Source organism: Canis lupus, chromosome 11 (assembly GCF_048164855.1).
Source record: "Canis lupus baileyi chromosome 11, mCanLup2.hap1, whole genome shotgun sequence".
Lineage (NCBI taxonomy): Eukaryota > Metazoa > Chordata > Mammalia > Carnivora > Canidae > Canis > Canis lupus.
The window spans coordinates 47,992,072-48,004,234 of record NC_132848.1 but is presented as its reverse complement, the minus strand read 5'-3'; the positions used below and the strand labels follow the sequence as shown (position 1 = coordinate 48,004,234).

At 47.9% G+C, this 12,163-nt stretch overlaps 1 protein-coding gene across 20 annotated transcripts in view; it reads left to right on the top strand.

Annotated features, from left to right (window-relative positions):
* FER1L5 (fer-1 like family member 5) overlaps nucleotides 1–12,163 on the top strand; it is a 58,448-nt gene that overhangs the window by 31,223 nt on the left and 15,062 nt on the right. For all 20 annotated transcript variants that reach the window (XR_012003301.1, XR_012003302.1, XR_012003304.1 and 17 more), the window contains 5 exons: nucleotides 7,646–7,770; nucleotides 8,633–8,733; nucleotides 9,370–9,547; nucleotides 9,625–9,780; nucleotides 11,154–11,285. Coding sequence is in view for 17 of the 20 variants with exons in the window: in XM_072768135.1 (XP_072624236.1) it covers nucleotides 7,646–7,770; nucleotides 8,633–8,733; nucleotides 9,370–9,547; nucleotides 9,625–9,780; nucleotides 11,154–11,285 (692 nt within the window). In the remaining 3 variants the exon portion in view is untranslated. The remainder of the gene's footprint in view (nucleotides 1–7,645; nucleotides 7,771–8,632; nucleotides 8,734–9,369; nucleotides 9,548–9,624; nucleotides 9,781–11,153; nucleotides 11,286–12,163) is intronic.

The window sequence follows — 12,163 nt, the reverse complement described above, 5'->3', positions numbered from 1 at the left end:
AGGCAGAGGGAGAAGCAGGCTCCATGCACTGGGAGCCCGACGTAGGATTCGATCCCGGGTCTCCAGGATCGCACCCTGGGCCAAAGGCAGGCGCCAAACCGCTGCGCCACCCAGGGATCCCCTCTATTTATTTTAAAGTCAGTTTTGGTGGGTTTAACTTATCTAGGAATTTATATATTTCATTGAAATTTTTAAATTTTTCAGCATAAAATTTTTCATACTGTCTTTAGAAATTTTTTTATTGTGGCAAAATATCTGTAACATAAAATGTACCATTTTAGCCATTCCTAAATGTACAGTTCAGTGGAGTTAAGTCCATTTACAATGTTGTGTAACTATCACCTCTATTTCCAGAGCAATTTCATCATTCCAAACAGAAACTCTACCCATTAGACAATAAATCCTCTTGTCCCCTGGAATCCTCTATTCCTTTTGCCACTCTGAATTTGCCTATACCTCATATATGTGGAATCATGTAATATGTGTCCGTTGTATCTGGTTTGTTTCACTTAGCATAGGGTTTTCAAGGTTCATACACATGATAGCCTGTGGCAGAACTGCATTCCTTTTTAAGGCTGAATAATATCCCATTGTATATACATATCACATTTTGTTTATCCATTCATCTATTCCTAGACACTTGGGTTGTTTCCACCTTTTGGCTTTTGTGAATAATGCTGCTTATGAACATCGGTGTACACATAGCTGTTTGAGTCCCTGTTTTTAATTATTTGGGGTATATGCCTAGGAGTGGAATCACTGGATCATATGGTAATTGTTTAACTTTTTGAGGAATCATCAAAATATTTTCTACAATAGTTTCTTTTTTAAAAGATTTTACTATTTCTATTTGAGAGAGAGAGAGCACAAGAGAGCATGAGCTAGGGGGAGGAACAAAGGGAGAGGGAGAAGCAGACTCCCCACTGAGCAGGGAACCTGATGTAGGGGCTCTATCCCAGGACCCTGGGATCTTGACCTGACCTGTAGGCAGACGCTTAACCAGTTGAGCCACCCAAGGCACCCCTCCACCATAGTTTCTTACTGTTATCTACTTATCTTTGCAATATCTAAAAATAGCTGCCCTTATAGTCTTCTTTGTGGGTGGGTGTGTGTGTGTGTGTACACACACACCTTCTTTTCTCTTAATAAGTCTTGACAGACTTTTCCAATCTTTTTCTATTACAAGTAGTGCTATCAAGATACACTTTTTGTGTGTGTGTGTACACGCACACCTTTTTTCTTAATAAGTCTTGACAGACTTTTCCAATCTTTTTCTATTACAAGCAGTGCTATCAAGATACACTTCTTTTAAAAAAGATTTTTATTTATTGGGGATCCCTGGGTGGCTCAGCGGTTTAGCGCCTGCCTTTGGCCCAGGGCGCGATCCTGGAGTCCCGGGATCAAGTCCCACATCAGGCTCCCTGCATGGAGCCTGCTTCTCCTTCTGCCTGTGTCCCTGCCTCTCTTTCCCCCTATGTCTATCATGAATAAATAAAATATTTAAATAAAAAAATGATTTTTATTTATTTATTCATGAGAGACACAGAGAGAGAGAGAGAGACAGAGGCAGAGACACAGGCAGAGGGATAAGCAGGCTCCATGCAGGGAGCCCGACGTGGGACTCGATTCCGGGACTCCAGGATCACACTCTAGGCCGAAGGTGGCACTAAACCGCTGAGTCACCCAGGCTGCCCAAGATACAGTCTTATGCATAAATGACTTCAAAGTGGAATTGGTCAAACACATTTGCATCTTGGCAGATCCTGCAAAACTGTCCTCTGTGCTGATCATTTTCCTGTTTGCTCTCAGCATCTCCAGCAAGGAGAGACTTTGCATACTCTGTTCTATATCAAGCTTCATTCTTACCCTTCCTTGCTCTATTCTATATCTTAGGGCCGCATACCAGTAAATGACATTTCCCAGATTCCCATGCCAGCTGCTAAAAGGGGAGATACTGTCATTCTGTTCTATCTCCCCACCTCCCCCTCTCCCTCCTTCCTGCCACTGCAATTCAGCAGGCGTCTCTAAAAGTGGTCACATCCCTTTAGAGATCCCAGCTTTGGCTGACCACTCCTCCATGGTCCCAGCCTTCACCAGGCAGCCCCTCTTCTCTAGTGCCACTACTGGTTGGGCTCCAGCATCCTGCGCAGCTACCTCAATGGTGCAGCAGTGGTTGTGCAGCTATCTGTGGTCACACCACTGTCTGCCTTTGGTTCCGCAGCCCTAGAAGCAGTAGTTTCTACCTCCAGTTACTAATCTCTGAGTAAGCTCATTTCTCCCCTGCTCCTACCTTTCCTTTTAAGTAGGCTCCATGCTCAGCATGGAACCCAGAGCAGGGCTTGAACTCACAACCCTGAGGTCGAGACCTGAGCTGAGATCAAGAGGCAAATGTTTACCCAACTGAGTTACTCAGGCATCATCCCTTAGTTTCCCCTTTTTGATCTGTTGGCCCTTTCAACACATTTTCCTTATTAAATCCCCTCTATTTCAAACATCTGCCGTGGCTTTTTCTTTTTCTGGTTGTACCCTGACTAATAATCGTCCATAAAGGTTGTACCAGTCAACACTCCCACCAGCAACTATGAGAGTCTTATCAAAATCTGGTATAGGTCAGCCCGGGTGGCTCAGTGGTTTAGCGCCGCCTTCAGCCCAGGGCCTGATCCTCGGGATCGAGTCCCACGTCAGGGTCCCTTGCATGGAGCCTGCTTCTCCCTCTGCCTGTGTGTCTGCCTCTGTGTGTGTGTGTATGTGTGTCTCATGAATAAATAAGTAAAATCTTAAAAAAAAAATCTGGTATAAACTTCTGGATTTTTATCAGTCTGGTAAGTGAAAATTGGTATTTTGGTATAGTTTTAATTTGTATTTCTCTCGTTATAAATGAAGTAGGGCATCTTTTCATATGTTTAAAAGTCATTTGTATTTTCTTTTAATTGCATGTTTATATAATTTTCTCTTTTATTCTATGAGATATTAGTCATTTTCTTATTGATTGCTAGGATCCCTTCATATATGAGGGAGATTAGGCCCTCATGATATGATCTGTAAGTACATTTCCCATATTTGTCCCATATCTTTGTCTACAGTTTTTGGGATTTTTTTCCCATGAGCTTTCTTTTTATGTACTCCAACTACTGCTTTTATGGCTTCTGGCTTTTGAGTCATAATTAGAAAGGTCTTTTTCACTCCAAAAATATTACAGAATTCTCTCATGTTTTGCTCTACAAGTTTGTGGCTTTTTAAACTTTTATAACCAATACCTTCTCTCTCATATGTTTTCCCTATAAATTTCTTGATCTTTCTGTCCAGCTGCCCAAATATCCTTTATCTTGCAAGTTTACTAACTTCACCAGGATATGTTGAAGTCTTGATCCTTTGGGATCAGTTGTCCCTGGCATATGGTGTACTCTTTCAGGGGGAGATTTGAATCTTCTTTTATTTTGTTAACAATTTATTTAGTGGTGGGGCACCTGGTGGCTCAGTCAGTTAAACCATCTGCCTTTGGCTCAGGTCATGATCCCAGGGTCCTGGGATTGAGCCCCATGTTGGGCTCCCTACTCAACAGGGAGTCTGTGTCTCCCTCTCCTCGCTTGTGCTTTCTCTCGATATCTCTTTCTCTTTCTTACAAATAAATAAATAAAACCTTTTTATAATAATTATCTAGTGGTATAATTTTTTTTACAATTTTTTAATTGGGTTATCTTCTTATGGGGTGGTAAGAGCTCTTTATATATGCTAGATACAAGTCTTTTATCAGATACATGATTTGCAGATAGTCTGGCTTGTCTTTTCATTTTCTTAACAGTGTCTTTGAAGTGCAAACATTTTTAACTTGGATGAAGTCCAATTTATTTTCTTTTACGGTGTCATATCTAAGATCCCTTTGCCTAACCCAAGGTCATGAAGATTTTTCTCCTATCCTCTAAAAGTTTTATAGTTTTAATTCGTATATTTAGCTGTATGGTCCATTTTTAATTAAATGGTTTATGAATAATCCAATTTTTCAAGCACCATTTGTTTAAAAGACTCTTTCCCATGTGAGTTTTGTTAAATGATATTTTTAAATATTCTGTCCCGTGGTTTAGGTTTTCTACTTTAGGGGCTCTGTTTATGGGCTTAGTAATTTTCCTTGGTTTTCTTCTGTATCTGTCAGCTTTTCCCGGATCCTTCGCGACTCTTTATTTCCATTTTATTTTGGTCACTTTTCTTATTTCTATGCTTCTCACTTGAGTTGTCTGCAGGGTCTAATCTCCCTTGGGCTCCTTTTTATGTTGTCTTCCTTTCTACAGTGCTTTTGTTTTTGCTTCTACTTTTTTTCTGTGTTTTGCCAGCTCACATTTCCTCCTCTGAGCCCTGAGTTCATTCTGGGAGTGTGTTTTTGCTGGCACTTTCAGCACTCTGCTCTGCTCAAGCTGTGCTTCCAGCTGTCTGCCTTGTTCTTCACTTCCCCACAGGTGACTCTGTCACACTTCACCCCTTCCTGCTCCGGCTTCGGACAGCGATCAGAGTTGCTTTTGGCAGTCTTTATGTGTATTTTGAGTCTACAGATTATATCTGTCTCCTTGTTTTGCTGAAAATGGAGTTGTTTTCCTCCTCCTTGTTGCTTTTGTATGCTATCCAAGAGTAGAAGAAGAAAATTGCCATCTTGTATCTGCACGTTCCTATCTAAGAACCCCAGTCCTGGATCTCTGCTTATTTATCATTCTAATGATTCACTCAGTACCAGAGCCTGAGGATGGTGTCCTCCAGCAATTCTGGAAAGTTATATTTTCGCTTGAAAATTGCTTCTTCCCTTTGTCTCTTATATGGCTCCTTCTCAGACTCACTCTGTCCTCTATGGGACTCCTCATTCTGTTCTTCATATTTTTAAATCTCTCTTCCATATTCGTCATCTCTCTGAACTGTATCCTGCATAATTTCTTCTAGATCTTGGAAGGGACTTAGGTAAGCAATCTATTTTAAAATTTTTGGCAGCTCCTTATCCCTGTTCCCGACTTTATTCTTCTCCATAGTATTTTCCACCACTTGACACACTATTTTATGTATTATCGCTACTATTTTTTTAAATTCTTAAATAAACTTTTTTAATGATTTTGAGATAGAGAGAATGTGCATGTACGCGCTTGTGCATGTGCACGAGAGCAGGGGGAGGCAGAGGGAGAGGGACAAGCAAATCCCCCACTGAGTGTGGAGCCCTATATGGGGGTCAATCCCAAAACCCCGAGGTCATGACCTGAGCTGAAGTCAAATGCTTAACCAAGCCACCCAGGCACCCCAAATTGTTAAGTAAACTTTTGAATTCAGTATAACATAGCAATGGAACCAAAGTATCCAACTCAATGAACTATTGTGAAGCAAACACACCAATGTAACAACATTCAGACCATGAAATGAAGCCCCTAGATTCCAGAGGCCCCTTGATTCTTTCTATCCCTACCTCCAGCAAGGGCAACCACCCTCCTAACCTCCAATTTGTTTTGTCTGGTTAGCTTTATATAAAAGAAACCGTATAGTATGCAGTCTTTTCTGCCTGGCTTCTTTTGCCCACCATTTTGTGAAATGGAAACACAAACCTAGATGTCTTTAGGCATAGCTGTAGTTCATTCTCATTGCTGTATAGTATTCCATTAAGCAAACATACCAGATTTTATTTTCCCTTCTTCTACTGAGGGAGATTTTGGTGGTTTCCAGTTTGGGACTATTCCGAATAGTGCTGCTGTGAATATTTTACAACATGTCTTTCATAATGCTGGGATACCTTTTGGCCAGGTGTATACCTATAAGCAGAGTTGTGGAGCTAGAGAGTGTGCATCTTGGTTCTAAGCCACTCATCTTCTTGGAACTTTATTTGTGGGAAATCTTTTGGGCTGTAGACTAAAGTTGCAGCTCCAGAGAGGATTTCTTTGCTTCCTCCAGTTAGCTGGGGTGCTGCCAACCAAAGACTACTTTGAATTTTCTCCAGACGTAGGTAATATGAATGCAAAATACAACCTGCATGAGGCCCCGTTTGCAGTTACAAATATTTAGGAAAATTTTCTATTCTCTCTACCCAGAGCGATGCTGGAGATGGGCTGGTTTCTTCACTGTTGTCTTCTTTGTGGTGGGTTATTTCTCATCAACTCAGGGTTCAGGTTTTGAAATCTTAGCTTTGCAATGCCATATTAGTTTGCTACAGCTGCTCTAACAAAGCACCACAAACTGGGTGGCTTAGAACAGTGGAGACTTACTCTCTCACAGTTCTGGAGGCTAGAAGTCCAAAATCAAGGTGTTGGCAGGGTTGGTTCCTTTTTTTTCTTTTTTTTTTTTTTTATTTCTTAAAGATTTTATTTTTAAGTAACCTCTACACCTAACATGGGGGTTCAAACCTATAACCCCAAGATCAAGAGTCTCATGCTCTACCGACTGAGCCAGCCAGGCACCACCCCCCTTGGTTCCTTCTGATAGATCTGAGGAAGAATCTGTTCCAAGCCTCTGCCCCAGCTTCTGGTGATTGCCTACAACCTTTGGTGTTCTTAGCATGCAAACACATCAGACCACCTCTGCCTGTCTCTTCACGTGGTGTTCTCCCTCAGTCCCTGTGTCTTCCTCTCTGGCTGTCCTCTCTCTGTGTCCCTCTCTTCTTCTTATCAGAACACCTGTATTATGTGAAGGCTCTAACCTCCTCCAGTATGATGTCATCTTGACTAATTACCGTTACAATGACCCTACTTCCAAATAAGGTCACATTCTGAGGCAGTGGGGTTAGGACTTCAACATAGCTCTATAGGGGGTACAATTCAACCCATAACATACAGGATCTCCTGTGAGACTGTTCACCTTGAGCAGTGCTAGGCTTTTTCTGTGGAGCCCCCTGCCCTGGCCCTTGCCAAAGAGAGCACAGGTTCTCCAAGATTTGCCAGAAACTTGGAGGGCAAGTCAGCTTTGCCTTTGCTTGCCTCACAGATTTTCTGCTTTTACTTTATTTTGGCTTCTGTAGATTTCTTTCCCTATATTGAGCCAGCAATACAACTCAGAACAATTTAAAAATGAATGTATATTTCATCTAGCTTCCCCCCTCATTTGAATAATGAATATGGCCAGGGAACCTAGTTTGCCAAGCCCATCATTGGCTTTTATCCAGCCTTGCTCTCCTGACCCTGTACCTCTGTACTGGCAGGCCCTTTATGTTAGATGTCTGACCACCCCAACCAAACCCTAGGTCTCCCCCTGAACCTAGAGCCCACTCCTCCTCTGCCTTACAGATCACCCAAAAGGGATACTCTACCTCAAGGCACACCCTTTGCCTTGACATCTTACCTGAGGTTAAGGGCTTTGGAGCTAGATGCCTGCATTATGATCACCTGGCTATGCCACCCCAGGCAAACTACTGCCCACCCGTGGCCTAGATTTTCCCATGTGTAAATTGAGGACTTTGAAAAGCTATGTGACACCTGAGCACAATGAATGCTCAGCAAGGCCAGCTATGTTCATCAAAGTGTATACATTCCCAATTGGCCACCAGTCCACCTTCTGGCGGGAGGGGTCCAATTCAGATTTATTAGCAGATGGCATCCTTGAGGAATGGAAAGGAAGGTCCTCTGAGGGGACACAGTAAGAAAAGACCTCCCACAGTCCCTCAGACATCCCCACACATGTGTGTGTGTCTCAGGGAACATCTACCATTATGTGCCCTGGTATAACAGCAAGCCAGTCGTGGCCGTGACCTCCTTCTGGGAGGACAGCAGCTTCCGCATGAACTGCCTCAACCTCCTCTACTTCACTCGGGACCGCCTGGTGAGTGGTACGGGAGGGTGAAGGGGTGGGTTCAGGCCACTGATTGGGAGGCTTGGGGAACTAAATCACCGTCCTAGGGAGCCAGTCACTCAGTTCACTCATGCATTCCACACCAGTGAAGACGCAGGTGTCAGGCAACTGCTAGACACTGAAGACCCAAAGCTGAACAAACACAGTGCCTAGCCTTACCATCTGGGAGGTTGGATATGCAAATAGCTACCATAGGGCACAGCTAGGGCTGGAAATATAGTACCCAGAGCTATGGGGGTGGTGAGGTTGGGGATGGGGGAGGGGAGATGAAGAGAGGATAATCAGAGGAGATGTTTCAAAAGGAGGTGACATTTGGGCAGAGTCTTAATGAATGAGTTTGCTGGGGGCATGGTGCGGTTGCAGAGAAGGGAAAAATTGGCAAAGCCATGATGAAGTGATGTTCCAGGACAGTGAGGGCCTGGGAGTGATGTAGAAATAAAGCCAAAGAAACTGGAAGAGGTCAGATCACAAAAGATCTTAGACATCTGTTAAGGACGGGAAGTCACTGAACGTTTTCAAGCAGGAGAGCCACCTGGTGCCTCCACCTTAGATATGACTTTTTTGCATAGAAGGGAAGCCCCAGGTCAAGACTCTGTACTCCTTACAGTCCTGGCCTCTCCTAGTTCCTTCCTGCCACTTAATTCTGTCGGGTAGTGGAGAGAGTGCATGGGGATCCTAGCCTTGCAAGGGCATGTGAGAGCTTTGGACTGACATCCTCAGGTTACCCAAAAGGCCCCTAGGTCCTGACTGAAAATATCTCGGGCCAGTCAACCCTGTAACCTCTCCCAGGTGAACCCCCACACTCACTGGCTGTTTCTCTCCTGCCGGGCAGAAAGCCAATCTGGACACCCTGAAGTCCATAAGGAATCCAAGGGACCCCGCTCTGCTCCCCCAGTGGGAGAAGCTGCTGAAGGAGCTGGTGGAGGACTGCAAGTAGGAGAGGGGCATGTGGTCCCAGGCCGGGGCTGAGCTAGGCTCACATGGGGTTGGGGTGCAGACAGAACAACCCCAACCCCCACTTCCTCAAGAAAGGAGCTCCACTCCAATTTCTCCCCAGCTTGAAGCCCAAACCACAGAGCTGCTTCTCCTCCCCCGATGAGGCCCTCCGGAAACTGGCCCTGACCTCCCCACCTTGCCCTGGCTGTCCCTACACCCATGCCTGCTGCTCCACCAAAGCAAGCCTCTCCCTGTCATCCTGACAAGCCCTGCACATCCTGGCCCGCAGCTTTTCCCCAGCTGCTGCTCCTGTCCACAGTGACCTCCAGAGGGCTCGGCCTGTGCTGGAAGTTTCATCTTAAGGCCTCTCCCAGCCCCACAGCCCCCAGGGTTTGGTTGGCCCCTGTCTCACAGCTCTCACCCACCTCCGAAGGAGCTCCTTGAACACAGGCCTGGCACACTGCATGGGGCTGGAGGGTGGGAGGGGAAGGGGGAGAACCCAGGGGCCAGGCCATCAGGGGCAGGCAGGACCTCAAGTCTAGGAAGCGCACACTGGCCACAAGGCAAGGCGGGAGGTCATGTGAGGTGAGGCGGAGAGAGGTCCAGCGCCCTCCCTCCCGATCCTGGCCACAGACACCCTCTGCCCTGCATGACCGATAAGCTCAAAGCCACTGACCTGGACAAGAAGAGGTGGCAGCTCCGCAGCCGCCTCCTGCAGGAACTGGCCCAAAAGGCCAAGCAAGTTAAGCCCAGGAACATGGTGGCCACCGTGGAGGACTGGCTGTACCGCCTCAATGCGGTGCTCCCCGAGGTGGGCACTGGACACGCTGGCGGGGGAGGGGGACTCACAGCCAGCCACGCAGGCCTGACGCCCTCCCGCCTCGGCAGCCCCAGATGACCCTCCCAGATGTGATGATCTGGCTGATGTCCAAGGAGCAGCGAGTGGCCTACGCACAGGTCCCAGCTCACAGCATCCTGTTCTCCCCGACAGGGGCTCTGCACTCGGGCAGGTTCTGTGGGAAGATACAGACACTCCTCCTGCAGGTGGGGAAGCTGGGAGTCCTTGGGCCAACCCACTCCTCAGGAGGAAAGGGCCCAGAAAGCCCCCAAGGGAGAAACCTTGAGCTCTTGGGGCAGCCCCCATGAGTCTCCCCAAGGGCATGCCCACTTCACCTCTCCTGGGTCCTTTAGCAGGTGAAGTGGGGTTGAAGCAGTCTCCAGAGGAAGGCCCATCATCATGTAGTACATGCCAAGTCCACATCCCTCATAAATGTTCCTCAAATTCATCTCTTTCATCACCCTTACACCACACTCGGTCCAGTTCCTTGTCATCTCTCCCCTGGACCAGGATTGGGTACTTCCCAAAATATTTAATGCCTACAAGGCTTGGGCACCAGCCCCTCATATCAAACACAGGCCATAAATAAGGCTGGTTGACCAGCACCCCTGCCTTAATGACAGCTCCTCCTTCCAGCCTTTCCCCCTTCCTCCTTCCAACTCCCCTGATGACAACTCCTTCCAGCCTTCCCCCCTTCCTCCTTCCAACACCCCTGATGACAACAACTCCTTCCAGCCTTCCCCGCTTCCTCCTTCCAGCACCCCTGATGACAACAACTCTTTCCAGCCTTCCCCCCCTTCCTCCTTCCAGCACCCCTGATGACAGCCCTCCTTCCAGCCTTCCTCCCCTTCCTCCTTCCAGCATGTAGGGAATACTCCCTTGCTCTTAGAGATGTCCTTGGCTCCCCATTGCCTCCTGGAGAATGCTGAACCTCCCTGGCCTGGCCCCAGCCCCTTTTCATTGCAGTAGCCTTCTCAGGGCCACATACTCTCAATAGCCAGGCCACTGTGGGCTTCCCCACCCCCAAACCTGCCTGCCCTGGGCCCTTCCCACTATTGTGAAGGCCCCTCCCATACCCATCAGAGTCTTTCTCATCCTGCGAGAACCACTAAGACTTGACTCCTGGCTGTACCACTCACTGGTCTGTGTGATCTCAGACCAACCAACCTCCAGGCCTCCATCTGCTCCTCTATAAAACGAGTGTGGCGAAAATGATGCTTTCCCCACCGTAGAGGTGTGTGAGGATCAGAGCATACCCTGCACTTTCAACACTTGCCTTGTCAATGTCACCACCATCACCACTCCTTCTTGGAGCTTTCCCTGGCTCCCTGGGTGGCACTGTCCTCCCACAAACCCCCACCAGCCTCTCCGTCATGCATGGGGTCACAGGTATAACCATTTGCATATCATCTCCCTCTGGAAGGCAGGAACTCTGCACTGTTCACTTTAAGCCCCAGCACCCAGCTCAGTGTGATGCTCCAAGGGCTCATTGTGAAGGAGCAGGTGTGTGCCCCCCTCACTCCCGCCCCTGCTCCTGGGGCACATGCACCCCTGTGGGGTTGACCTGCCTCTGATTTAGTACCCAGAGGGTGAAGGACAGAAGGACACACTGCCGGCCCACCTCCGCGTCTGCATGTGGCTCGGCAACGTCACGGACAGCAAGGATCTGCAGCTGCTCCGCCAAGGCGAAGTTGTTGTGTACGCAGAGACGGTGAGCAGTGGCCCAGTGGGGCAGGGGAGGGTCCAGCTGCCATTGCCCAGCACCAGAGGTGGAGAAAAATGTCACCAGCAGAATCTGAGGATTATGAAATGGGCTCTGATAAAGGGAGGTAGCAGAGCCTGGAGCAGCCTCACATGGCGTTCCCTTGTTGACAAGCCATAGGCCTGTGATGATGCAAGGGGCAGCTGAGTGGTCCCCAGGGCCAGTCACTCTCCCTGATGGAGGTTCCCTGGGAGCTGCTCCCAGTTACTTCAAGGCGTGGGAGGTGAGCCAGGCTCCAACTGGCAGGGGTCTCCTCTGTCACCAACACGGTGGCCTAGGACCCCTGCGGGCCCCAGCTGGGTCCTCCAGGCCAGTCGGGTGGTTCTGGGGAGGGAGGGGCCTGGAAATGAGGCATCTTTCCAGAGAACCAGAGACGCAGGGGGTAGGTGAGCAGCTGGTCAGAGACCCCTCTAGGATCAGAGGAGGGCAAGATGAGCCTTGCTCCCCAGGGGACGATACGGCTCAGGAGAAGGCTATGAAAGCAGAGGGAAAGAAGTTTAAGAAGTTTCAGCTTTTTAATTTTCTGAGTCAAAAACACATTTTTGTGGTTCCGAAGTTGCATGCTGTGAATGGATATATTAAAACATGCATAATCAGCCCCGACGTAGGGCTTGGAGATGAGGTGACTGGGGATTTAGGATGAGGTGCAGGCAGCAGGGGCTGCATGTCCAGCAGGGGGACGAGGTAGGGAAGACTCAGAGGCAGCAAAGATGTGGCAAATGGTGGAGCAGCACTGGGTTCCCCGGGTGAGGAGCAAGGCTAACCACCCACACTGCGGGGGCCCCCACCCAGGTTCTAACACAGGCACCTGCCCGCTCCACCCTTCA